The sequence below is a fragment of the Salmo salar genome, chromosome 07 (genome assembly GCF_965601325.2).
Source record: "Salmo salar chromosome 07, fSalSal1, whole genome shotgun sequence".
In the NCBI taxonomy this organism is placed as follows: domain Eukaryota; kingdom Metazoa; phylum Chordata; class Actinopteri; order Salmoniformes; family Salmonidae; genus Salmo; species Salmo salar.
Window position 1 is genome coordinate 16,170,001 of NC_138297.1, and position 23,919 is coordinate 16,193,919.

Sequence of the window (23,919 nt, forward strand, 5' to 3'; positions counted from 1 at the left end):
CTTAAGGTTAGGATTAGGGGAAGGGTTTGCTAACATGCTAAGTAGATGCAAAATAAATTATATATACAAAGGTATATGGACACCCCTTCAAATTATTGGATTCAGCTATTTCATCCATACCCATTGCTGACAAGTGTATAGAATCGTGCACACAGCTATGCAATTTCCATAGACAAACATTGGCAGTAGAATAGCCTTACTGAAGTGACTTTCAACGTGGCACTGTCATTGGATGCCACCTTTCCAACAAGTCAGTTCGTTAAATTTCTGCCCTGCTAGAGCTGCCCCGGTCAACTGTAAGTGCTATTATTGTGAAGTGGAAACGTCTAGGAGCAACAACGGCTCATCTACGAAGTGGTAGGCCACACAAGCTCACAGCCCGTAAGTTGCAACACTCACTACCGAGCCTGAGATCACCATGCGCAATACCAAGCGTCGGCTGGAGTGGTGTAAAGCTCACTGCCATTGGACTCTGGAGCAGTGGAAACGCGTTCTTTGGAGTGATGAATCACGCTTCACCATCAGGCAGTCCAAACAGACAACCTGGGTTTGGCAGATGCCAGGAGAACGCTACTTACCCCAATGCATAGTACCAACTGTACAGTTTACTGGAGGAGGAATAATGGAAGCAAAGGGGGGACCAACTCCATATTAATGCCCATGATTTTGGAGTGAGATGTTCCACGAGCAGGTGTCCACATACATTTTGTCATGTAGTGTAGCTAAAAAGTAGTAAGTAGTTGAAAAGTTGCTAATTAGGTAAAATGCTAAAGTTGTCCGTGATGAGATTTGGACACACAACTTTTGGGTTGCTAGACATTCGCTGTATATGCCTACCGATTCACCCCAACCACTCTACGTTCTTAAGTAACCATCTGTCATATGTAACCACACCAAATGTAGCGTATCATACTAATATGAGTGTCCCGGATTTACATTTACTATGTTACGTCTAGTCTATGAGACCAGGCTGCTCACATGCACGCACGAACACACACAGTACAAGCAGTAGGAGATGCTCCCTCTTTGCTAAATGCCAGCAATTTCAAGACAAAAAAATCTATTATAATATTCAATGCAACAAGGAGGGAATATTTCAATTCTTGTTACCCATCTGGGACAAAGATACAGTGTAACACTTCATTAAAGAAAATCCCCACTGTTAATTATATAAAAAATATTTTTTCTCGGAGTATACAGTATATAGCAACGTGTTTTTATTTTTCAGGTCAGATTCTACCAGTGATAATAACATTTACCCTAAATAGATATAGTTGTTTCCACGCCAGCAAGAGCAGAAAATACCTTTTGTATCTCTGGCATTATTCTGGCAATTCTCACATAGAAACTTAATTGTAAGGAAATCTTTTTGACATGCTCTTTACATTTGTATCACAAACCATTTTTTGGGGAATATCGTGGCCAATTTAGGCTCTTTTCAGACCTTTACAGTCCCTGCTTCCTGTACGACCCAATGATCTGTGAACCGTACATGATACAGACAACACATTGTCATTATACTCCTAATGGTGTGTTTTAAAATATGGAGTATGTCTATATTCTGAAATACACATTTTCATGTTAATTTATTACACATAAAAATTATTAAAATTAATATCTCAAAATTACCCTTTTTGATTTTGCTTATTTTTTTTAATATTGTTTGGAACAATATACTATTGGATGTACTACAATATACTATACTCTGCTACATTTTTAGGTTTTTAACCAATCACAGCCCTCCTTTAGGACTGCACATTTAACAAATCACCAGCAGAGGGAGTTCCCTTTAAATCCAATGTCCAATTTTCATAAAATGTATCATAACTCAGAATTAGCAGAGAGCCCAGTCTGGAAATTTGATTTACTTGTAGAGCATATTGTTCCCGCTAGCGTGGAAAAGCCTATATGCATTTTCAGATATGCATCTTCCTCCTTCCTAAGAGGCCCTGAGCTGTCTCTTTCTCGCGGTTCTTATGAGACGTCCCAGCTCCATAATCTGCACTGTACTGTCCATATATCAATAATGCTTTCATCTATGGATGTTAATATGCAGGGATTCATTTATGGGGACGTGTGTGAGAGCAGAGGATCTTATGCAAACAAGCAGCTAGTGTGACCAAAATAAATCAGACATCTCTCTCTCCCTTTCTCTAGCTTTCTCTCTCCCTTTCTCCATCTTTCTCCCACTCCCTCTCTCCTCAAAGGCTGACACGCTCCCTCACCAGCACATGTGAACATTACCGTGAAAATGTTTGCCCCAATCTCCCTCTCTCTTTCATATGCTCTCTTTCTCTTTTTCGGTCACTGTCACTCTACAGGATCTGTCTGTCTGTCTGTCTGTCTGTCTGTCTGTCTGTCTGTCTGTCTGTCTGTCTGTCTGTCTGTCTGTCTGTCTGTCTGTCTGTCTGTCTGTCTGTCTGTCTGTCTGTCTGTCTGTCTGTCTGTCTGTCTGTCTGTCTGTCTGTCTCTGTCTCTGTCTCTGTCTCTGTCTCTCTGGCACATGGATAGTGTCGTCATTCTGAAGTCAGGCAGTCAAGCATGGCAGCCTGAGCGAGTGTGATCAGCGTGGTTTAATTGTGAACTGTCTGCGATGGAAATTAAATCTCACTTCAGAAATAATGGGAACGGATTAGGCCAGGGACAAGGGTCAATAGTGGCTATCCTGGCAGCCATTGACTCCACGGCATCCCACTGAAAATGAGACTTAATATGATTGCTTGTGTGTGTTCGTGCGTGCGTGTGCGCGTGTTCAGTTAGGTGGAGACCCTAAAGCCTACATACAAAAACGGTTGGAGGGTGATTTATTGAAAGCCTTATTGCTGAGTTATTGATAGTCAAGTCATGGATTTAAGCATTATATGCTAGGGAGCTTTGTGCACTGTGTTTAGGACCAATTGTACTTGGCAGACAAGTATGGAGTAAGGCATTTTGATTGGCTGTTGAGATATGCCCAGTAGGCTCTGAGTAAATCAACACGGATGGAGTGAGGCATTTTGATTGGGTGTTGATATACACCCAGTAGGCTCTGAGTAAATCATGCACATGAATGTTGAACTTCATACCAGACATATTTACATATTTCTTACTCTAGTCTTGGTTTCCAACAGAGAAATAACCAGTAATGAATTTCATGTATAGAACATTCAGTCAAGTTGTCCACGTCTCTGAGGGGGAACTTGATAAAAGAGAGACCAGCTGGCAAATGGAAATATGTCCTCTACAAAGCAGATCCCCAAAGGAACTCCATTTACGATTTCAATGCTTATTTTTCATATGCTATTATTGCTACTACTTCTACTACCTTATTCGAACCATGATCTCCATTACACAAAGTACCAGGGTCTAATGAGGTTTCTCTGTCTCTTTCTTCCAGATCCCTGACTGTGGGGACAATGAGGGGACCCAGACCAGTCTAAGCTGTGGTGGACCAACCAGAGGCTTTAGGAGAGGAAGGCTTTAACGCCGTTGGCGCCATGAACATACCCTGCTGTCCACGTGACACCAGACAGCTCTGACGCACTCCTCCTCAGCGCTCTCTCTTCCTCCCCTTCTTCCCCCCCCCCTTCCCAAAAACGACATCTATAAAACACACAGAGACTGACTTACGTTTCCTAAAAAGCAATATCTGGATTTCAGGGGCTGGGATTTGTGTTTGGAATAAGGAGTTGTGAACGGAACGCTGTGATAAAATTATCGTAATTCCCCCTACCCGTCCACTGGCCTCGTTTTTCCCCGTGAGTCCCAGAGGCACCAACCAATGGAGAGACGGAGAAGAGAGTCAGGATAAAGCAGCCGAGAAGTAAAGCAACAAAAAAAAGTGCTGAGTCGGGCAGGGTTGGAATCTGGAATTGGGTCCTGTGAGGGTTTTGCTTCTCTGACGTATCCCCCAGCCTAGAGGAGGAGTCTGCCTAGCCAGAATCAGACATAACAACTATTGTTTACACTTAACAAACAAAAAAAACTAAACTACAGCAGCTGCAGCTAGTCTAGGCCAGGCTACGTCACTGTGTGGAGGATTTGAACCAATAGCAGGGTTATTAGGATTGGGATTGTAACCATGACGAGCGGATTGAGGTTTTCCGCTTTGCCCATGGGGCCCTTGGTGTTCCTCAGTCTGCTGGTGACAGCCCGGGCGCTGGAGTTCGGCGGGGCCCCCGGCCAGTGGGCCCGCTACGGGCGCTGGGAGGCGGGCTCGGTGGGCGAGCTGAGCTTCAGCCTCAAGACCAACATCAGCAAGGCTCTAGTGCTCTATCTAGATGACGGCGGCAACTGTGACTTCATGGAGCTCCTGATCGCCGGCGGGCGCCTCCAGCTGCGCTTTGCCATCCACTGTGCCGAGCCCGCCACGTTACACATGGAAACCCAGGTCAATGACGACCGCTGGCACATGGTGCTCCTCACCCGCAACTTCCGCGAGACTCTGCTGATGGTGGACGGCGAGACCAAGATGGCGGAGGTCAAGTCCAAGCGGAAGGAGATGGCGGTGGTCAGCGACCTGTTTGTGGGCGGTATCCCGCCCGACGTGCGCCTCTCAGCCCTCACCTCCAGCACGGTGAAGTACGAGCCCCCGTTCCTGGGCCTGATCTCCAACCTGAAGGTGGGAGAGACCCCCCCCACCCTGCTCAACAGCCAGGGCATCCAGAGTGACATGGAGTACCTGTGCACCAAGCAGAACCCCTGCCTCAATGGAGGTTTCTGCTCCATCCAGTATGGCGAGGTGCACTGTGACTGCACGCACACTCGCTACAAGGGGAAGTACTGCAAGGAAGGTAAGATTAGGAGCTAGCTGAATAGCTAATACCCTTTTTTCTAATGCTCATTCTTAGCACGTTCCCAGAAAAATAGAGACGTTCAATCTCCATCTCTACCACCTCAATTTAATTGTGTTTGTTTGTTTTGCTTTTTATGTGTTTTGAGATTATTTTCTGTAATGAAAAGCGTGTTAAACAAAATGTATTATTATTATTATTATTATTATTATTATTATTAACTATGGTGAATGCATAACCAGACCAGCTCAATACAGTTCGGTTTGGCTCGGGATTGGTTCAGTATGGTGAAAAGTCCTTAGCGTAATATACTGTAGGTAAAAGCGCTAATTCCTTAGCATACTGTACTGTAGATAAAAGTGCTAAGTCCTTAGCATACTGTACTGTAGATAAAAGCGCTAAGTCCTTAGCATACTGCACTGTAGATAAAAGCGCTAATTCCTTAGAATACTGTACTGTAGCTAAAAGTGCTAAGTCCTTAGCATACTGTACTGTAGGTAAAAGATGAGTTAGCTGACTCGCTAACGTAGTGTACAGTCATCATCTTCAAAGCAGAGCAAAGGCAGCAAGCCCCCAATGCTAATGTTTATGTATTATTCTAATGCAATCTTGTCTTTGACCTTTGGAAGTTTCCCGGATAGAGTGGAAGCTAGTGACTTACACTTTGGGAGTAGGCCGTGTGTGATGTCTACATTGTGGATAATGTACAGTAGTGGGGAATGTAGGCCATTGTACTCTCGGCACAGACAGAGATGAGTGTGATAAATTAACTGAAACAGATGGAAGTGATGTTTCTCATCCTTTTGTTTTATGGCGGGGGATGCTATGGAAACATGGTGGAGATGCACGATACAGGCTGTTGCTGCCTTTTCTCTGGAAAAGTTCCCCTCTTTTAATGCTTAATTGTTGAACTGCAAAAGGAGACGTTGCTTGTTTGTGAGGTAAGAGCGAGAAATGTTTTGTTAGAGACCATTTGTGAGGTTTGAGACGAGAAGTGTTTTGTTAGAGACTATTGTGACGCATGTATGGATTATATATTTTTTGTTGTTGTGAGATTTTATTTTCAAAAAGTAATACAAAACATACAAATGACATCAAACATCAATTACATCACACCTGCCCAGACCCACATGCTCATGTATGGCCTCTATCTGATATAAGTAAACTTATGCCTTGACATTGCAGGATGTGGTAAACTAAGCTAGATGTCTACACTTCCCCTTCCTTTTCCCTCTCTCTCTTGCCCAATCTCTCCATCTTTTCTCTCTCTCCTCCATCTCCCAAATGTAATTTCTCCCCCTCTGTTTCTCTCTGCCCTCACCGGCATTTTCTTTTGGAATCTGTTCCTTTCCTGCCAGATTATGTCAAAGTCTGTTGACTGTAAATCTCTGCCTCCCGCTCCTGTCTCTGACACATCTCATCGCCTGATCTATCTGTGTTTTGCCTCTCCTCTGTTCGCTTTGTCTCTCTGTTTCTCTTCTCTCCGTTCTGTCTCTCTCTCTCTCTCTCTCTCTGTTCATCCTGCAGCGTTTCCTCTGCCCAGCTAATATCTCTTCTCCTTCTTCAGGCTATCTCTGCTCTCTGTCTCTCTCACCCCCACCCCTGTCTTTCTCTCTCTCTCTCACTCGCTCGCTCTCTCACAACACTTATCTCCCTCTCTCCCTGCGCCCTTTCTGTGTCTCAGCCTCTCTCTCTGTTTTTCATCCTGTATGCATCCGCCTGTGTCGCTGGCATTTGCTTGCCTTTGTTCATTTGCATTTTCAAACAGAAGTGTTTACATGTAGTTATTTCTCTTCTAACCAGCCTGAATTTTACTACTATTCTTGACAGTAGGCTATTATTATATTCAGATAGCTAATATGCTTCTGGTGGTCATTTATAATCGATGGGGCTCAGAGATCCTCCAATGCACAGTATGATGAAATGCCTTGTAATTTGGGAGATTAAGTCAACTATTTAGAGTCAGTCTGTGTGCAGTCTTAATTTACCAACAAGATCTCGCGGCTTGACCACTTTGAATTCAGATTCTGATGTTTAACCACATTCCTCAAAACGTCAAATTTCGAAGTGTTTTTGACACCCTGGGTTGCTCCTCATGCTTAGCTTAATTTCATTTCTTCAAACGTCAAATTTTAAGGTGGTCCAAACGTGGCATTTTTAAGTTAAGGGTTAAGGTTTTGGATAGGGTTAAAACATAAAGTTTAGGCATTCATTCCAAATGGTTAAGGATAATAATTTTCACCCACTGGGATTGAACACACAACCTTTGGATCCAGAGTCATGGGATTACATCCATCCTCCATCCACCACCCCAGTCCACAAAACCCTAGCCAAAACCCAAGCCTACTTGATGGTAATAGCTCTCACTGTTGGACACTCCTCAGGACATGGACTGACTTCAAATTTCAAAGTGAATCTTGAGCAATCTGGCTGTAATTTATACCCCCCAAAATATGGTGTTCAGGGCTGAGCTTCACCAGATGTGATATATTTGATGTTTCTTCTTTCTTTTTTATCCCATGATATCAAATTGCGATTTTGTCTCATCACTGCAACTCCTCAACGGGCTCGGAGAAGTGAAGGTCGAGTCATCCGTCCTCCAAAACGTGACCCGTCAAACCGCGCTCCTTAACACCTGCCTGCTTAACCCGGAAGCCAGCCGAACCAATGTGTTGGTAGAAACACCATTTAATTGACAATCAGAGTCAGCCTGCAGGCACCCGGCCTGCCACAAGGAGTCACTAGACAGCAATCAGCCTAGTAATCAGGCCAAACCCTCCCCTAACCCAGATAATTCTGGGCCAAATGTGCACCACCCAATGGGAATCCCAGTCACGGCCAGTTATGACACAGCCTGGGATCGAACTCAGATCTGTAGTGACGCCTCAAGCACTGCGATGCAATGCCTTAGACCGCTGCGCCACTTGGGAGGTGTTTTTGATGTTTCAAGGCCTGAAGATGTGGCTACTGCATAAAAAATCCATCTAGTCTGTGCAGTCACTGAAGTGGGCAGTTGTGCAGATCTAAAGTACATGTCAGTCAGCATTTAGGCTGTCATTAAGATCAAAGTTGTTATGATGTACATCTTTTCAACATGTGTTTCACACAGTCTTTGTGTGTGGAATTGACCAACTCTTTCCCATCTCATACACATGTACACACACACACACACACACACACACACACACACACACACACACACACACACACACACACACACACACACACACACACACACACAAGGGGATATAAGGGGATATAATGACGGAGGGAGGCACAGAGAGACAAGGGGATACAATGAGGGAGGGAGGGAGGGAGAGACAAGGGGATATAATGATGGAAGAAGGCAGACAGAGAGACAAGGGCGTAGAATGAGGGAGGGAGGCAGAGAGAGCATGAAGAATATATTCATTTGTTTTGTGTTAACTTATTTTGGCGTTGTTCTTTTGTTTGAGAACTGATTTGATATGTAAATTGGGTTATTATTTCTTAGCGCCGGTGCAGTCGGGTATTTATTCCTTTTATCTAACATGCTTGTTAAAATGTTAATTTCTTTAACAAAAATACAGACAGAAATGTGTGTATTTTGCCAGTAGCTTATATTTTCATATTTTTTAACTCATGAAAGTCATGGTAAAAATGTTAACATTTACAGTTTTTTTTACACGTTAACGTTCAAGAACAGCAAAACAAATCAACCTATTAAAAAGTTAATGTCTCAGAAGGTTTCTTGAGTGGATAATGGAGAAAGGGGCTGGATGTGTCTGCTGCCATCAATTCAAGTCCCATTGGTACTTTCCCTTCGTGTCTTTGCATCGTACATGAGCTCATGAATAGAAGGTCTGGGAGCTGCCAAGCTTTGATGTAGTTGTCAGAAGATACCATGAGAGAATGCAGGCTGACATAAAGAAATGGCCTTCAAGTCGAAGAGAAGGGAAAAAAGGAAAAGAGAGGAGGAAGGGAGAGATTGAAGTCGAAGGGAAATAAGGAAAGGAGAGAAGGAAAGGAGAGAAGGAAAGGAGAGAAGGAAGGGAGAGAAGGAAAGTATAGATGGAAAGGAGAGAAGGGAGGGAGAGAAGGAAGGGAGATAAGGAAAGTATAGATGGAAAGGAGAGAAGGAAGGGAGAGAAGGAAAGTATAGATGGAAAGGAGAGAAGGAAGGGAGAGAAGGAAATTATAGATGGAAAGGAGAGAAGGGAGGGAGAGAAGGAAAGTATAGATGGAAAGGAGAGAAGGAAGGGAGAGAAAGAAAACATATGATACCCAGAATCATAAACCACATCATACCATACAAGTAACACATTCTGCTTCTAACACACACATGAAGAACACACACACACACACACACACACACACACACCCACACACACGAAGAATACTCATACACATACACACATGAATAACACACACACACACACACACACACACACACACCACACACACACACACACACACACACACACACACACACACACACACACGAACACACACACACACACACGAAGAATACACACACACACACAAGAAGAACACACACATATATACGCACATGAAGAAGACACCCACACACACATGAAAAATCCACATACACACACATACAAAAACAAACACACATACACCCACACACACACACACAGTCCCCTCCAGAGGCTCATACCACATACAAACGCCTAGTCTTCATACACACCCACACAGTCTTCACACACACCTGGTGACTGTGGGGGTGGCAGGAGCCTCGGGAGGGGACTGTGTGTGTGTGTGTGTGTGTGTGTGTGTGTGTGTGTGTGTGTGTGTGTGTGTGTGTGTGTGTGTGTGTGTGTGTGTTCATGTGCGTGCCCTTCCTGTTAACCAATCATTTCTCTGCGTTTCAAGCGTCAGAGGTTCTAATTAAAAAGGGTCACCTGTATGGGCCATTGTTTTTATAATTGATGGTGACCCTGGCTTTTCTCCAGATAACCCCCATCTGCAGCGCCAGCTCTTTGGAGTCCTCAGTCTCACTACGCAGGGTAATTAGAGGTTAAATGAGCTATGGCAAAATGGCCACCCTGATATTAATACTTTCCCTCCATGGACAAGGAGCTTAATGTGTATAGGCCCATGGCTAGGAAAGGAAATGTCTGCTGAATATCAATCTACCCACCTATCAGGAAATGATCATGATATCAGCCACCTTGTTCAATGAAAATGTGGAATGTATATTTACCAGACAATCTAATCCACAGTAATTTGCTCAAGGCTACATTTTTCACCTGGAGATTCGAACAAGCAACCTTTTGGTTACGAGCCCAACACTCTTAACCACTAGGCTAACTATAGCGTCTGCTTAAGATGCATGATCCATCGTCACAGTTCAAGGTTTGTTCGCTTGATAATCAAAGAGTGTTGCTGTAATTGCAAAAAATGAAATCCTATTGTTGTCTGCTAAACTAAAATAGATGATGGCATTGCATTAAGTGCCTGTGCATTGTCAGTGTAAGGGAAAAGGAAGTCTAGGTGATTACTGTGCAATTTCCATAGATGTAATTACCATCAATGTTTATAGATTCATGGTAAAATGCAAGGTGAGATGAGATAGCGGATTTACCAGTTATTAGAGCAAGGAAATATCTGCGTTAGAAAATGTATTTAGAAAAATATTGGAGGATGTACAGTAGACTCTGGAATGTACATTTGTAGTGTCTAACCGTAGTCAATAAAAGTGCAACATATTTGAATAAACATCAATTACTTCTTGAACAGCAAACAGATCATTCTATTTCTACTTGCAGAAAAAACACTCATAGGAAATGACATACAATGCCAAAAAAATCTGTTCAACTCACAGTAAATCCCCATTCCCAGCCCATTCTCCAGCTGTACAGTGCTATCTCACGCAATCCAGAGGAGGCAGGTTGAGTCAGCGGGCGGGAGGCGCTCCTCCAGTTGGCAAGCTTTGTAGTTGGTGTTCAAAAACAGCTGCTTCGCTCGTTAACAATCACTTCTCTCTAATTCGGTCTCATCATCACTTTTTATCGTACAGCAGACCCTGGGTCCCTGAGGAGCCCTGGAGTTAACTGCCACTGCCCCTGCACATCGGGGATGGAGACCCCATGCTGCCACTACCTGAAGTTAGCAGTATAGCAAATATGCGGCATGCAAGGAGCAGAAACAGCTTGCTCTTAGCCAGCGGAATATATTTTAGTGATTGTATATACTGGACAAAATATACAGTACACACAACATACAACAATTTCAAAGATTTTACTGAGTTATAGTTCATATAATGAAATCAGTCAATTAAAATAGATTCATTAGACCCTAATCTATGGATTTCACATGACTGGGAATACAGATATGCATCTGTTGGTCACATATACCTTAAAAAAAGGTAGGGGTGTTGATCAGAAAACCAGTCAGAATCTGGTGTGACCACCATTTGCCTCATGCAGCGCAACACATCTCCTTCACATAGAGTTGATGAGGCTGTTGATTGTGTCCTTTAGAATGTTGTCCTGCTCCTCTTCAATGGCTGTGCAAAGTTAATGAATATTGGCAGGAACTGGAACACGCTGTTGTACACGTCAATCCAGAGCATCCCAAACATGCTCAATGGGTGGTGACATGTCTGTAGAGTATGCAGGCCATGTAAGAACTGGGACATTTTCAGTTTCCAGGAATTGTGTAGAGATCCTTGCGACATGGGGCAGTGCATTATCATGCTGAAACATTAGGTGATGGAGGCGGATGAAGGTCTGGACAATGGGCCTCAGAATCTCATCACGGTATCTCTGTACATTCAAACTGGCACTGATAAAATGCAATTGTGTTCATTGTCCGTAGCTTATGCCTGCCCATACCATAACCCCACCACCACCATGGGGCACACAGATAACAACGTTGACATCAGCAAACCGCTCGCCCACACAACTCCATACGGTCTGCGGTTGTGAGGCCACTTGAACACACTGCCAAATTCTCTAAAACAACGTTGGTGGTGGCTTATGGTAGAGACATTAACATTCAAGTCTCTGGCAACAGCTCTGGTGAACATTCCTCAAAACTTAAGACATCTGTGGTATTGTGTTTACATTTACATTTTAGTCATTTAGCAGACGCTCGTATCCAGAGCGACTTACAGTAGTGAATGCATACATTTCATAATTCTTTCTCCGTACTGGACCCCCGTGGGAATCGAACCCACAACCCTGGCGTTGCAAACACCATGCTCTACCAACTGAGCCAAAACTGCACATTTTAGAGTGGCCTTTTATTGTCCCCAGCACAAGGTGCACCTGTGTAATGACCATGCTGTTTAATCAGCTTCTTGGTATGCCACTCGTGTCAGGGGGATGGACTATCTTGGCAAAGGACAAATGCACACTAACAGGGATGTAATCACATTGGTTCACAACATTTGAGAGACATTAACCTTATGTGCGCATGGAACATTTCTGGGATCTTTTATTTCAGCTCATGAAACATGGGACCAACATTGTACATATTGCGATTCAATTTATGTTCAGTGTAGTATCTTTTTTACTTAACAGGCTAGTTAATGAGCACTTGGATATTAACATACTGTATAAAGTGTAGAGCTGGGTTGAGAAGGCACATTTAAGTTGTCTATGAAATTGGCGCTGTACTCATTTTTACCTCAATTTGAAACTTGAAGTGAAACATGGATCCATAATTCCAACAAACATATCTGCTGTGGTTCACAATGTGGCCCAGGCGGCGAGGGGGTCTCCATGGAAACATGGCGAGAGACGGGGCTAAAAAGCTGAGGACGTTGAGGAGACTCATACATCATGATGATAACTGCGCTTTAACCCCACCGGCAACCGGAGGAGATCCCCGTCGAATGATTGATGAACTCACAATGAACTTTTCCTGTATGCATAAATAAATGTGTTGCTAATGAGCAGGGATGTAGACTGCTGTTCTGCGTGGAGGCCCGGAGGTAGCCATACGCTCTGTGATAACCTTATCGTCATCCACCGCTTTTCTGTTGTCTCTGATGTCAAATGAGACTCTGACTAGCATGAGAATCTCTCTGAATCATTTCCCCAGAACACCATACAGCTTGATAAGGTGTAATGAAGTTCTATTAGCTGACCTTCCATCCCCCCCCCCCCCCCCCCCCCCCCCCATGCTAAATTCTCTAAAGGGACATAATGCATGCTCTATAATGCCCTTCAAGCTATTTCAGAAATGAGTATTCAACATTTCCATGGATAAATAACAGTATAGTCAGTACCTGTCACCTTGGTATGAAGAGATTCGGGAGACAGGCGCAGGAATGCGTAATATTTTTTTTTATTAAGCCCAAATTACGGCGTGCCGTGTAAAGGCACGGGGGCGAAGACCAAGCAAACACGTTACAAAACACAGGCTAGAAACCCAAAACAAAAGAGCGAGGAGTACCTCGAATAAATAACACATGCGCACAATGTCTAACACACGGAATGAGACCTGTATTCATCTGCGCAATCCACAAGGGCACGAAAGCCCATAACACACAGCACAGGTACTCACGCGCACCAACAGACATTGTAACAATAATCGACAGGACACTGGTAAACCAAGGGCACATATATACAATTACCAATCAGTGGGAATAGGGGACAGGTGTGCGTAATGAAAGTTCTGGAGGGATCCGTGACAAGACCTAGGATGTTCGTTGGTCTGTGCAGTTGTGTTGACTGTTTGGGCTCTGGGCTCTGTTTGTAAAATAGCATGTGGCCTTTGCGGTTATCTCGTGGCATCGTCTTTGTCTCGTAGACTTCAGGGGGATTATCCTGCCCCATTCGCCGCCACGATCCCACAATCCCACATCTGTGTTCGTTTGTTGTTGGACCCAGGAGGCCCGCCGCCACGAGAAGCACCAAAAGAAGCAGCTTGTGACCCGCTGTTTAATTAAAAGGATGAGTGATGCTCCGCTGCCACCCACGACCTTCATCCCCATCCCTCCTACCCATGATGGGAGTTGAAGAAAATCTCACCCTCCTGGGAGTCTGGAGGAGAGCGAAGCGGATCAGGCCGGATATCCTGCTCTTTCCAGAGGAGAGGGGTAGGAGGAGGCGGATGGAGAAAATGAAAAACCCTGCAGTGCTGGTGTCTGCTCTTTTTCCCTTTCCATATATTTCTCTCTCACACTCTCTCTTCCTCTTTCACGCTCTCTCTTTTTCCCTCTATCATCTCTCTCTCTCTCTCTCTCTCTCTCTCTCTGTTTTCTCCTCCTCTTTCCCTCCAAAGCTCATGCATTTTTCCTCTCCACTGGACAGAAGAGCCTGGTCATGGCTTTTTGCTGGCTGAGAAATCACAGGTCCATCAGAGAGATGGAGACAGAGACACACTTTCCTCTCCTGCTTGGTCTAGTGATGGATTCCAAACACCCTCAAACAGATAGGAATATGAAAACCCACCCGGCCGGGGCCTGGGTTCGCCCCGTTCTGTGGCGGTGCAATGCTTTGATCAAGACCCTCACTGTAGATTTATACACTTATATTTTTTTCTGATGCCGCTTCTTCACTGTGTGATTATTTTTCTTGGCCGTTTCAGCGGGTATAATACTGTAGCCATGGCCTGCTTTTTTTCCTCTCTCTCTCTCTCTCTCTCTCTCTCGCTCTCTCTCTCTCTCTCGCTCTCCCTCTCTCCTAACATTCCCAAAGCGTATCCTGTGAAAATATCTCCAGATGAGAGACTTGCTTAATTCTCCTAATCCCTCTCCTCTTATTCGCACCGTCTAAATACGTTTATGCAGATATTTTCTCTTTTTCCCGATGCACAAAGCGAGCATTAATGGATTAAAAAGCGAGGTTAAGTTGCTCCAACTCAAAAGCGGCAAGCGGCGTCTTAGCATGCAGTTACGTGTTGTTTTGCCTCATAAGTTTTGCTCACGCTCATTCTGGCGAGCGGAGCATGAGTGTCGAGGCAAAATATTTCCAAGCCGCTGCCTCGCTCCTCTCCCAGGTAAGCCGTTACTGCCGTTTAACCCCCAGGGCCAGAATGGCCATCACAAGCAATTAAAGTAGCCCTCTTTCCCCACTGTCACTCGGCGACTGGGGAAAACGTGAGCCTCTGTAATAAGTCTGTCTCACACGTTCCCATCACACGTGTCACTTCCTATTCAGAACCGTTAAGGGTCAGGACGTGAGGTGGGGGAGGATCAAGTCACAAAATGGAGTTTTTGATAGTCTTTGAACTGAGCCTTTTTTTCAAAGACTGTGGGTTGTGGTAGTTTCATGTCTCATCATGTCATTACTGATAATAGCATGCTCAGAGATCTGGTTATCTGCTGTCAGAGACCTTATCTAAATATTCAATGCTACAAAAATGTTTCACCTATACATAGGGGAATTTGTAAAATCTCACTAAGATGTGATCAAAGCAAAACAATTGAGAAATACTCTCAAAACGATATCATTCAAGTGTATACTTATCGATCTTAACTATGTTCAAGTCAGCTTTTTCCCTCACAAAGCTTATGAATAATATGTAGATATGAGGGATATCACAACCACTTTACGAGTGACCTGCATTTTAACATACTCTTAGCGATGTTACTTTGCCTTTTTTTATGGAGAGAGCAAATATCGATCCCTGTTCTCCAATGGCTAGTTCAAACGACGCCCCAACACAGTCTCTCAGTAACGAACAGCAGTCGTGTTCAGTGCCGGGTGAATTTATATCCACTGGAAAAGCCCTAACTTAATTAGTCTTGATTTTTACCATGAAAGTCCCCAGACTATTTGTGAGGAGCGTTAATTAACTGACACAAGATCCCCCCTGAGGACTGAGGGTTGGAGAATATCTGGATGATATTATCAGTGACAGAATGAAATGTGTTCACTACTTCCATATCGGGCCCGACTCTGACAGTGTGAGGAGACTTGTTCGATTATTATTACCTTGGTGGTGAAGAAAATGTCCTGCTCGTCATCCTCAAGTAAAATATAATGACACTGACAGACAAAGGTGCTAATAGAATTTCTTGCATATAAATGTGATTTTAAGGAAGTAAAGTAATACATTTAATTTGTATAATTTGAATCTCATAGCCTTTTTACTATATACTGTATAGAGCAAGGGCGTACCACAGCCCCGCAATGTCTGAGCAATGGCTTGTGCAGTGTGCTATATGCTATCTGGGGAGGGTGGGGCCAACCTCTGGGGGGGTGGGGGGCTACCACTGTCTATGTCTCTGTAGTACACTGTGTCAGTTGTGGAGAAGATCCTTCCTTTCTCTACCTCATGTTAACAGCAACATGTTGTTTCACTTGGGTGACTTCAATCTCAATCATACTAAGTTTATCGAGTCCCCGTACCATGTCTCTCTGGAGAGGAAACTTTAGATTTAGTTTCCTTAAGTCCTAGGGGTGTTTGTCTCTCTCTCTCCCTCTCTCTCTCTGTGATGCTACTGCTGCTGGAGAGAGATGTTGAGGGGCCCTCCTGTGCTGTTACTCTCTGTCAACCAGATGCTAGCGTTTCACCTTGGGGGCCCCGTGAGGCCCCGACCGCGACCTAGCGTTTATTTGACTGATAACGGCTCACCGTCTCCATGCATCAGGTGACCCCCGCGGCTTCTCCCGAACAACTTGTTTGTGCGTCGAGTCAGAAAGAGACATGTTCGGAAGAGGATGATGGCGAGGCATCGGAGTGGGGGAGAGTGATGGTGATACTGACTCACAGAGGGGCTTAAAGACAGTCTGTCGACATCCTTCCCTTCATCCCTCCCTCCTTACGTCCTTCCTTTCAGGATTCCAATTAAATTAAAAACCTGCAGGCTGAGCTTCAGAAGGGCATTGTAATCTCCCATTCTCTTCCTACCATCCCACTGCTAACGTATCGGGCACAATATCGATGTATGGCAAGGTGGTTTGCAAGACCCTTCCATGGTGTCCCATAACCCCCTGCTGATAGCACAGTGTGTAGTATACAGTAGGTAAACACTCTTCAATTGGATGTTGTGGTGCCTCAGGGCAGTTCAAAATGTTGATTGAGAACCTCTTTGCTGAGGAATGTGATTGTTTTTCTTGAGTGTGTTTGTCATTTTTGTATATTTGTATTCTATTGTGTAAAGTGTGCTCATGCAAGACTCCCTTGTGAAAGAGGCCTTTGTCTCAGTTGGACTCCCTGTTATAATAAAGGTTCAATAAATGTGCAGAAGCCAGCCCTGGATTTATAATCAGGCGTTTATACAGGGATGCCCTAACTCTCGGGCGTGGGTCCTTTAAAAACAAGCCCTCTGAGTCCATCTGAAGGAAATGGTGGGGCCGTTAAGAATCATCTGACCGTGGGGAAGGAATTATTTATCATAAATGTATTGATTTCTGGTGGATTGAACCAGTTTGTGTTCTTTATGTATTTAGGGTCCCAAACAGAAGGGACCACCTATGCTGTTAATATAGCAGGCTGTGTAACCGAATTACATGGAAATGAGGCTTGATTGCTGATATGCCTGCTGTACTAGTGTCCCCTTTGTAACTAGCTATTTCCGCTAGCAGCTCATCAGAGCTCCTCACGGTGCTGGAGAAAGAAAGACAGACAGACAGACAGACAGACAGACAGACAGACAGACAGACAGACAGACAGACAGACAGACAGACAGACAGACAGACAGACAGACAGACAGACAGACAGACAGACAGACAGACAGACAGACAGACAGACAGACAGACAGACAGACAGACAGACAGACAGACAGACAGACAGACAGACAGACAGACAGACAGACAGACAGACAGACAGACAGACAGACAGACAGACAGACAGACAGACAGACAGACAGACAGACAGACAGACAGACAGACAGACAGACAGACAGACAGACAGACAGACAGACAGACAGACAGACAGACAGACAGACAGACAGACAGACAGACAGACAGACAGACAGACAGACAGACAGACAGACAGACAGACAGACAGACAGACAGACAGACAGACAGACAGACAGACAGACAGACAGACAGACAGACAGACAGACAGACAGACAGACAGACAGACAGACAGACAGACAGACAGACAGACAGACAGACAGACAGACAGACAGACAGACAGACAGACAGACAGACAGACAGACAGACAGACAGACAGACAGACAGACAGACAGACAGACAGACAGACAGACAGACAGACAGACAGACAGACAGACAGACAGACAGACAGACAGACAGACAGACAGACAGACAGACAGACAGACAGACAGACAGACAGACAGACAGACAGACAGACAGACAGACAGACAGACAGACAGACAGACAGACAGACAGACAGACAGACAGACAGACAGACAGACAGACAGACAGACAGACAGACAGACAGACAGACAGACAGACAGACAGACAGACAGACAGACAGACAGACAGACAGACAGACAGACAGACAGACAGACAGACAGACAGACAGACAGACAGACAGACAGACAGACAGACAGACAGACAGACAGACAGACAGACAGACAGACAGATTTGACGACGAAAGGAATAGGAGGAGCTTCTTCTTTTACAATTTGACCCATGTGATGAGGCTGGATTTCTTCGAGAAATAACAAGGCTTATCGCAAACCTGTGGTAATCTGACACGGTCCGCTTTATATTTTTTCCTGAAGTTGTTCACTTTGCAGGGGAAGCAAAAGTGGGGATTTCGAAAACATTGAGGCTTGATTCCTCACTCTCGTCTGTGGCTAAGCTGAGATTGAACTCTCTGTGTTCTCTGCATGTGGGAGCAACTTGAGAAACCATCCTATTAGCTTTAGTGGTCCTCGCACACTGGCTGCCATGTTAAAACACACATTTCCTAAGTAAGACAGGCCACTTTGTACACACAAACAAGATGGCTGCCTTGATTGAGAAACTGGATCTGATAAGGAGAGTGAAGGAGTCAGTCAAGAGTCTTAATTGAAGCTGATGCTGTCACAGGGAAAGGCCCATCGATCTCCTCGTCCACAGTATTAAAGGGAGAAGCCCAGCGATCTCCGCATTCCCAGAGTTAAAGGTAGAGGCCTATCGATCTCCTCGTCCACAGCGTTAAAGGGAGAAGCCCAGCGATCTCCGCGTCCCAAGAGTTAAAGGCAGAGGCCTATCGATCTTTGCGTCAACAGCGTTTTAGGGAGAAGTGGCTAGACTGAGAGAAAGCTAGGGAGAGGCTGATGGAATCTGGAGGAGAGAGAGTGAAGGCAAGAGAGACAGAGATATAACATTGGAAAGAGAGGGATGACAGGGAGGGGCGGAGGGTGGATGAAGATTCCGTGGATGAAGAATACTACTTTAGGTTGATTGGTCAATGGGTGGTCGTAGCGCATCATAATCATGTCTTAGGGGGGCGGCAGGGTTGTTGAATGCCTCGACGGTGGGCCTCTGTCCTCTGATCAATCGCCTGGGGCAATTTTTGTCCGAAAAAATGGACCAGCTTGAGGGAGCATGCTGGGAATGCAGATGGGCGGTGCATATCGACGTGAGCCCAGAGACTACGTGTCAGCAGGAGCGTGTGGAAATACAATCAGAACACGCGTCTCTTTTGTAGCGAGTTCTTAAGAGAGAGATGGGGGGGATGTCCACTGGCCCTCCCCATGCATCACTACAGACAGATGGAAGGGATTATTCAGATGAGAGAACAAGGAAAAGGTGAGAGGAGAGGATTGTCTCTCTGATGTGACTGGCTTGACTCTCCCCTCTCTTTTTCTCTCCTCCACTCCTCCTCCTCCTCTCTCTCTCCATCTCTTTCCTTTTGACAATTTTCATTGATGTTGTAGACCACAAGCTGTGGCCTTAAACAAAGATGACTCCAGCAGGAGAAACACCAGCATATACAGTAGCATTGTACCTTTCGTGATGCTAAACAATACCCAGATTATACCACATGAAGGAATATTTACACCTCTCTTGATATCCGTCTCTCCATTTTGAGTAGTCATCATAACACATAATAACACATTCGTTAACCTCACCATCTTTCTGGGCAAAACGCCTTTATTTCCATAATCGTGCAAACAGTTGACACACATCCTCCACCGTGGGGGGAGAAGTAAATATTTATTCACTGTCTTCTCATTAAAGGGCCACTGTGTCGATCAGTAAGCCATGGCAGGCGGTAATTACAAAGGGTATTAGTAGAGGGACAAGATGGGTTGACGCTAATGATGACAGAGGCTCTTCCGTGGATCAGTTTCACTTGGTCGAGGGTTTTGTGGCCCATGAACTTGAGTACAAATGTTTACTGTGTTGACATGGGAGTAGAGACATGGGAACTGTAGTTGTCATTATGTATGAGTGCTTAAAAACTTTTACTGTGGGATTTGGTTGCCATATGTTATATCCTTCTTCACTGTACAGATGTAGGATCTTAATTTGAGCCAGTTTGCTACAGATGTAAAATAATCCTGCAGCAGCAGGAAATGTGAATTATTATGTGGATAATAATTCATGGGTCTTTTTTGGAGGGGTTGATGCATTTTACATTAGGGCAAATCCAGTCAGAAATTTTCAATTGAAAATTAAAAACTTTAGAAGCATTTTTAAACCTTGAATACACTACATTTGCATTTCCTGCTATGCAGGAAAATTCTCATCAACAAAAGAGTGATCCAATTAAGATCCTACATCTGTACTAAGCCTTACATGCTGACCACACCAGCCGCATTGTGTGTGTGAGCGTTGCAAAATAAATGTACACATAAATGTTACTCAATCATTTCCTCCAAACTGCTCATCCAGGCACAACGCAGGTTCTATTTTAGATTCTGGTTCTATTTTAGATTCTGGTTCTATTTTAGATGCTTGACGTGCTGCAAGTCCCGCCTCTCCCATTTCCTCATTGGTTTTTAGGAGCGTATACCCACGTGGGTGATTGAAAGATGAAGTTGGTTGAAGTAATGCACCTTCAAGTCCGTTGCCAACATTGTCATATAAAATCCATAGAAGAAGAAGACTTAACTGGGAGAGATTACTAGAAACTAACTAGTTTTCCTCTTTTATCTATGGATTAATTTTCAGAGTAGAGAACACACGATTTTGTACGACTCAAAATGGGTCAATATTCTACAAAGATCCAGCTAAAAAAAAGGACCTTGTACATTTCAGGTAAAATAACAACCCGGTGTGGTCAGCATGTTACTGATGACTATGAATATTAAACCCTGTTTCATGCCATTGGCTCTTCGCTTTGTTATTTATGTTACATTTTTCTATTTATTTGCTTTTGTCCAGAGTTTAATGCCTTGGAATTTATTCATGTCTACCAAGACAGCACACAGGTCACGCAACAATATGACTAGTCATTTTAGTTGGTAAAACAGGACTATGAATTACGATGAGTTCCTTCAACGGCGACAGAGGGAAGAGCGAACAAGAGGAGAAAATAACAAGGGAGGGAGGAAGAAAGGGAAAAACAACACTGGGAAATTGTTTCACTCTGCACTGATCAGCCTTATAGCGACTACTACTGGGTTTTTCACCAGAGGACTTCTTCCTGGTTTAACTTTGGAAAAGGCATTGACCTTTTCCAACAATTCTCTCATCACTGGTAACTAAGCACTGACCGTTAAGCAAAGCATTCACCACCTCAGTTCTTCCCCCACAAAGGATTAAAACGAGCTACCTTTAATTGTGATGTAAAAGGCACTGGTTTTTCTTCAGCGTTTTCTGAGTCTTTCGATAGAACTCTGGTAGTCTCCTTCCCTGTAAGCAATCATGGCAAACTTCCGTTGGTTCAGCGTGTGATTGAATACCAATAACTCTGACCCTCTTCATTTCCACCTCCAACAAAATGGAGGGAGGAGGCCAGACTCCGACGGAATAGTAAGTGAATTAGTCTTCCTGCGCTTCCTGCGATAGCCATCTTGCAAGCCTAAATCACCAGTCAATGCTGTTGTCAGAAAACTATTGGACAGGTTGAACTTCTCTGGGTGATGCTAAAACTTCAGTCAAATAAAATATTGGATTTTTACATAAGTATGTGTTTAAACACTGAAGATTTCTCATCTTTGGGAGAATCAACCCCAAATCATAGAAATTAAATGTCTGCTAAGTGCTAGCAATCAACAAAACAATACTATGATGCCTGTTGACAGGTTCAACAATACTATGATGCCTGTTGACAGCTTCAACAATACTATGATGCCTGTTGACAGGTTCAACAATACTATGATGCCTGTTGATAAGTTCAACAATCCTATGATGCCTGTTGACAAGTTCAACAATCCTATGATGCCTGTTGACAAGTTCAACAATACTATGATGCCTGTTGACAGGTTCAACAATACTATGATGCCTGTTGCGGCACCCGAGCCGGCGTTCAACAATACTATGATGCCTGTTGACAAGTTCAACAATACCTGCTTTGTTTGACCTTCAAAGATATAGACCTGTATCAAAATAGAAAGCAAAGATTAATGTCAGTTGTTATCATGAGTAGACGAACAAGAAATACTTTGCAAAAAACCAAAAAGCAAATACCAGCAGGATTTAGAAAGATCAATTCAGTCAATCTCACCATTAATCTGTGTTTCCAAACATTTCCCCTGGTACAGAGGACAACCTCCCCTTTTTGCATCATTTCATTTCTCAGCCAGCCAGCCAGCACCAGAGCAGGGGGACCCGAGCCGTGCTGGATATGAACTGTCTTTGAACCCCGGCCACACTACTTATGCTGCGTCTTGCGTTTTGTGTTTATATTTATATATTTTCCCTCATCTTCAGTGTTGGCCCTGCCATGCAGACACAACAACCCAGTAACTCAGACATCACACAGACACAATCTGTGTCGGACAGTTTGTCCCTTTCATTTCATACTGACAGAGGACGAGAAAAGAGAGCTAACAACATGTCTCTGAGGCGAACGTGAGAAAGGAGTGGTGGGAAGACAGATGAATTACATTGTCTTGCTTGCGATTAAGAGGCCTCTTCCCACTCTGACAGCACAGACAGCACAGTTCTTTGAAGAAAGGTAAACGGCCCGAAGCTCTAAAACCAAAATCAAATGGATCTCTGCACACACACACACACATACTCCCAAACACACAAACACAGGGGTAATCAGTGCTGATAAGCCCAGGCGTAGGATCTGAGTGTTATTGGAGTCTCTTGCTGCATCATGTTAGCACAGCATGTCCGGATCTTCCAGGAGCTTAGACACACAGGATTGCCATGACATGTTTAGATGTAAACAATTGCCTCTTGGTGTAGCAAATCTAATAGATCTTTCTTCAAGCGCACGCGCCACACACACACACACACACACACACACACACACACACACACACACACACACACACACACACACACACACACACACACAGGTGTAGCAGACACATACTCTCATACCGTACTCAATTATGCATACATACAGACATGCATACACACAGATGCACATGCACAGACATACACACGTGATCATACACATGCACACACACCGCAGAGAGCATGTTTGTTTATCTCCCTTTGTTTTCCCCATGGGATTTTACTGTGTTAGTGCCTGCATGGTTTCTGTGCGTGTGAGCCATGCCATACAGGAGGCAGTGAGCAGACAGGCAGACAGGCAGACAGGCAGGCAGCCAGACAGGCAGGCAGACAGACAGGCAGACAGCCAGACAGGCAGACAGGCAGGCAGGCAGGCAGGCAGGCAGGCAGGCAGGCAGGCAGGCAGGCAGACAGACAGACAGGCAGACAGGCAGGCAGGCAGGCAGGCAGGGAGACAGACAGGGAGGCAGGCAGACAGGCAGGGAGACAGACAGGGGGGCAGGCAGACAGACAGACAGACAGGCAGGCAGGCAGGCAGGCAGGCAGGCAGGCAGGCAGGCAGGCAGGCAGGCAGGCAGGCAGGCAGGCAGGCAGGCAGGCAGGCAGGCAGGGACACATGCCAGTGAACAGGTACAGTGCCACTGAGGTGTAAATAACACAGTCTGTGCTGCAGTCTGGACAGGCCTGCGCCCAGGCCTGCGTGGGCCCAGGAAGCACCCCGGTGTGAAATGCCAAAGGTAACTTCTGCGATGCAAATCCCTCTGCGGGCGGGGGGATTTCTGGGAAAGGGGGTAAAAGGGGGTACCTAGTCAGTTGCACCGAATGCATTCAACCGAAATGTGTCTTCCACATTTAATCCAACCCCCTCTGAATCAGTGAGGTGTGGGGGCAGCCTCAATCGACGTCCATGTCATTGGTGCCCGGGGAGT

General features: G+C 44.7%; 1 protein-coding gene across 9 annotated transcripts in view; it reads left to right on the forward strand.

Moving 5' to 3' along the window:
* Positions 1–23,919, forward strand: part of LOC106608688 (neurexin-2) — a 1,074,993-nt gene that overhangs the window by 133,842 nt on the left and 917,232 nt on the right. For all 9 annotated transcript variants that reach the window (XM_045721575.2, XM_045721576.2, XM_045721574.2 and 6 more), the window contains exon 2: positions 3,377–4,772. In XM_045721575.2, the coding sequence (XP_045577531.1) occupies positions 4,061–4,772 (712 nt within the window). In that variant the 5' untranslated portion in view covers positions 3,377–4,060. The remainder of the gene's footprint in view (positions 1–3,376; positions 4,773–23,919) is intronic.